Source organism: Sinocyclocheilus rhinocerous, unplaced genomic scaffold (genome assembly GCF_001515625.1).
Source record: "Sinocyclocheilus rhinocerous isolate Xijiao unplaced genomic scaffold, SAMN03320098_v1.1 scaffold686, whole genome shotgun sequence".
In the NCBI taxonomy this organism is placed as follows: domain Eukaryota; kingdom Metazoa; phylum Chordata; class Actinopteri; order Cypriniformes; family Cyprinidae; genus Sinocyclocheilus; species Sinocyclocheilus rhinocerous.
The window spans coordinates 177550-180792 of record NW_015647963.1 but is presented as its reverse complement, the minus strand read 5'-3'; the positions used below and the strand labels follow the sequence as shown (position 1 = coordinate 180792).

Here is a 3243-nt window from a genome sequence, read left to right as displayed (position 1 = left end):
TTTTACAGTGTATATATATATATATATATATGTGTGTGTGTGTGTGTGAATTGTATTTATATTATCATATTTTTAAAATCATTTTTTAAGATTATTTTTCAATTTTTTTAAAATTCAATTATTCAAACTGCTTAGAATCAGCATAGTTCTGTTCACTGTGAAAACAAAGTTTATTCAGAAAAAAGTAAAGTATGAACATGGTTGAAATATGACTAGCTGTGAAACGAGCAATATTCAGTTAGTTCAAATGTACGAGACTGAAAAATTTGATTTATTTATGATAAATATATAAACCTGGTTATTGTGTGTTTAAAACACATTCAGTTTATAAATGTTATTACAGAAATCTGACCTGTTTCATTTATGTATGACTGAAAAATATAAATCATGTTAAGTTTATTAGTTTGTTTATGTTAAAACTGTGTAATCCAAATGTATAGAAATGCTATATGTGACCCTGGAGCACAAAACCAGTCATAAGGGTCAATTTTTCAAAATTGAGATTTATGCATCATCTGAAAGCTGAATAAATAATCTTTCCATTGATGTATGGTTTGTTATGATAGCACAATATTTGTCTGAGATGCAACTATTTGAAAATCTGGAATCTGAGGGTGCAAAAAAATCTAAATATTGAGAAAATCATCTTTAAAGTTGTCCAAATGAAGTTTTTAGCAATGCATATTACTAATCAAAAATGAAGTTTTGATATATTTACAGTAGGACATTTACAAAATATCTTCATGGAACATGATCTTTACTTAATTATCCTAATGATTTTTGGCATTAAAGAAAAATCAATAATTTTGACCCATACAACGTATTGTTGGCTATTGCTACAAATATACCCCAGCGACTTAAGACAGGGTCACGTATGCAATTCTAATGCATAAATCTTGAATATTTTTTGAGTGTGATATTTGAAAATCAAGTAATGGTGAACTTCTGGTGAAGTAATGGAGTCTACGCTGGTCTACGCGTCTGGTCTACACTGTCTGTGTAGATGGATTTGGTGTTTCATGCAGACAGTGAGGAGACTTTGTGTATTGTTTGTTCCAGGGAACGGCTGGTAATCCAGGGCCGACGGGACCACGCGGAAAACCAGGACCTCTCGTAAGAACACCTGCGTTCAATACAAACGAATGCTGCCGACTGTCAGTAAACCAGCAAATCTGGTTGGAAATCTGAGAGACTGAACTATGATCACCTTTGATGTATTTTTGTGATGTTTATAGTTGATATTCTCTCTCTGAAAGGGGAAACCGGGTGAACCGGGGCCGCAGGGGCCTCCGGGGCCAACAGGACCTGAGGTGAGAACCAGAGCTCATTTAGAGGCCTTTGTGTATCAAATATGATACAGTACAGTGGCCTGGCTTCACAGACAGTGCTTAGATTAAGCCAGCATTAGTCCATAGTTCAGTTAGGACATTTTAGTCATTTTTATAAACATGCCTTAGAAAAAAACATTACTGGTGTGCATCTTGAGACACTGACATATTTCAAGACCAATCAGGGCAAGTTTCTTTTATTTGAAACAGCTCAGATTTACATTCTCGTCCAAGCCTTAGCAGGCTTTATCAAGTTCACTCTACAATTAAACTATCAGATGCATCAGAAATGTAGCTCAGCCTAAGACTAAAGAACATTACAAACACTGCAATCAGATGAAATCACCTGACTTATTCAACATTTCTGCACTGATTTTGAAGGAAGTTTCTATATTTGTATGGTAAGTTTGGTGAAAGATTTCCAGATTTCAGGCTCTTATTAGATCAGTGCATGTGCTTTGTGCAACCTTCTTTAATACAACAAAGCATTACTCACATTAGAGCTGTTTATAGTCTATTTGTGTTCGTTTTATTTTTTTGTCTGTTGTTAATCCCGAACATGACTGTGGCTCCTCGCAGCCGTATCAGAATAAATGCAGAAGCATCTGTGCGGCAAATGTATGAAACTCATCCAGCGCAAGAGATTAGCGTCTCGTGTGCTAGTTTGATAGCAGCTAGGTGTCTGGGAAGTTGCCCTCTAGTGGCACTTCTGTGTTATTTCTTGCTCATAATGTTCCTTATTATTATTAAATATATCCTATTAATATATAAAAAAAAAATATATATATATATATATACAGTGGGTACGGAAAGTATTCAGACCCCCTTAAATTTTTCACTCTTTGTTATATTGCAGCCATTTGCTAAAATCATTTAAGTTATTTTTTTTTCCTCATTAATGTACACACAGCACCCCATATTGACAGAAAAACACAGAATTGTTGACATCTTTGCAGATTTATTAAAAAAGAAAAACTGAAAAATGCTCAGTATTTAGTAGAAGCACCCATTTGATCTAATACAGCCATGAGTCTTTTTGGGAAAGACGCAACAAGTTTTTCACACCTGGATTTGGCGATCCTCTGCCATTCCTCCTTGCAGATCCTCTCCAGTTCTGTCAGGTTGGACGGTAAACGTTGGTGGACAGCCATTTTTAGGTCTCTCCAGAGATGCTCAATTGGGTTTAAGTCAGGGCTCTGGCCGGGCCATTCAAGAACAGTCACAGAGTCGTTGTGAAGCCACTCCTTCGTTATTTTAGCTGTGTGCTTAGGGTCATTGTCTTCTTGGAAGGTAAACCTTCGGCCCAGTCCGAGGTCCTGAGCACTCTGGAGAAGGTTTTCGCCCAGGATATCCCTGTACTTGGCCGCATTCATCTTTCCCTCGATTGCAACCAGTCGTCCTGTCCCTGCAGCTGAAAAACACCCCCACAGCATGATGCTGCCACCACCATGCTTCACTGTTGGGACTGTATTGGACAGGTGCCTGGTTTTCTCCACACATACCACTTAGAATTAAGGCCAAAAAGTTCTATCTTGGTCTCATCAGACCAGAGAATCTTATTTCTCACCATCTCGGAGTCCTTCAGGTGTTTTTTAGCAAACTCCATGCGGGCTTTCATGTGTCTTGCACTGAGGAGAGGCTTCCGTCGGGCCACTCTGCCATAAAGCCCCGACTGGTGGAGGGCTGCAGTGATGGTTGACTTTCTACAACTTTCTCCCATCTCCCGACTGCATCTCTGGAGCTCAGCCACAGTGATCTTTGGGTTCTTCTTTACCTCTCTCACCAAGGCTCTTCTCCCCCAATAGCTCAGTTTGGCCGGACGGCCAGCTCTAGGAAGGGTTCTGGCCGTCCCAAACGTCTTCCATTTAAGGATTATGGAGGCCACTGTGCTCTTAGGAACCTTAAGTGCAGCAGA

General features: G+C 38.8%; 1 protein-coding gene across 1 annotated transcript in view; it reads left to right on the top strand.

Annotated features, from left to right (window-relative positions):
- LOC107709510 (collagen alpha-1(XXIV) chain-like) overlaps positions 1–3243 on the top strand; it is a 125639-nt gene that overhangs the window by 61047 nt on the left and 61349 nt on the right. The window contains exons 18-19 of the mRNA XM_016514004.1: positions 1060–1113; positions 1257–1310. Of these exons, the coding sequence (XP_016369490.1) occupies positions 1060–1113; positions 1257–1310 (108 nt within the window). The remainder of the gene's footprint in view (positions 1–1059; positions 1114–1256; positions 1311–3243) is intronic.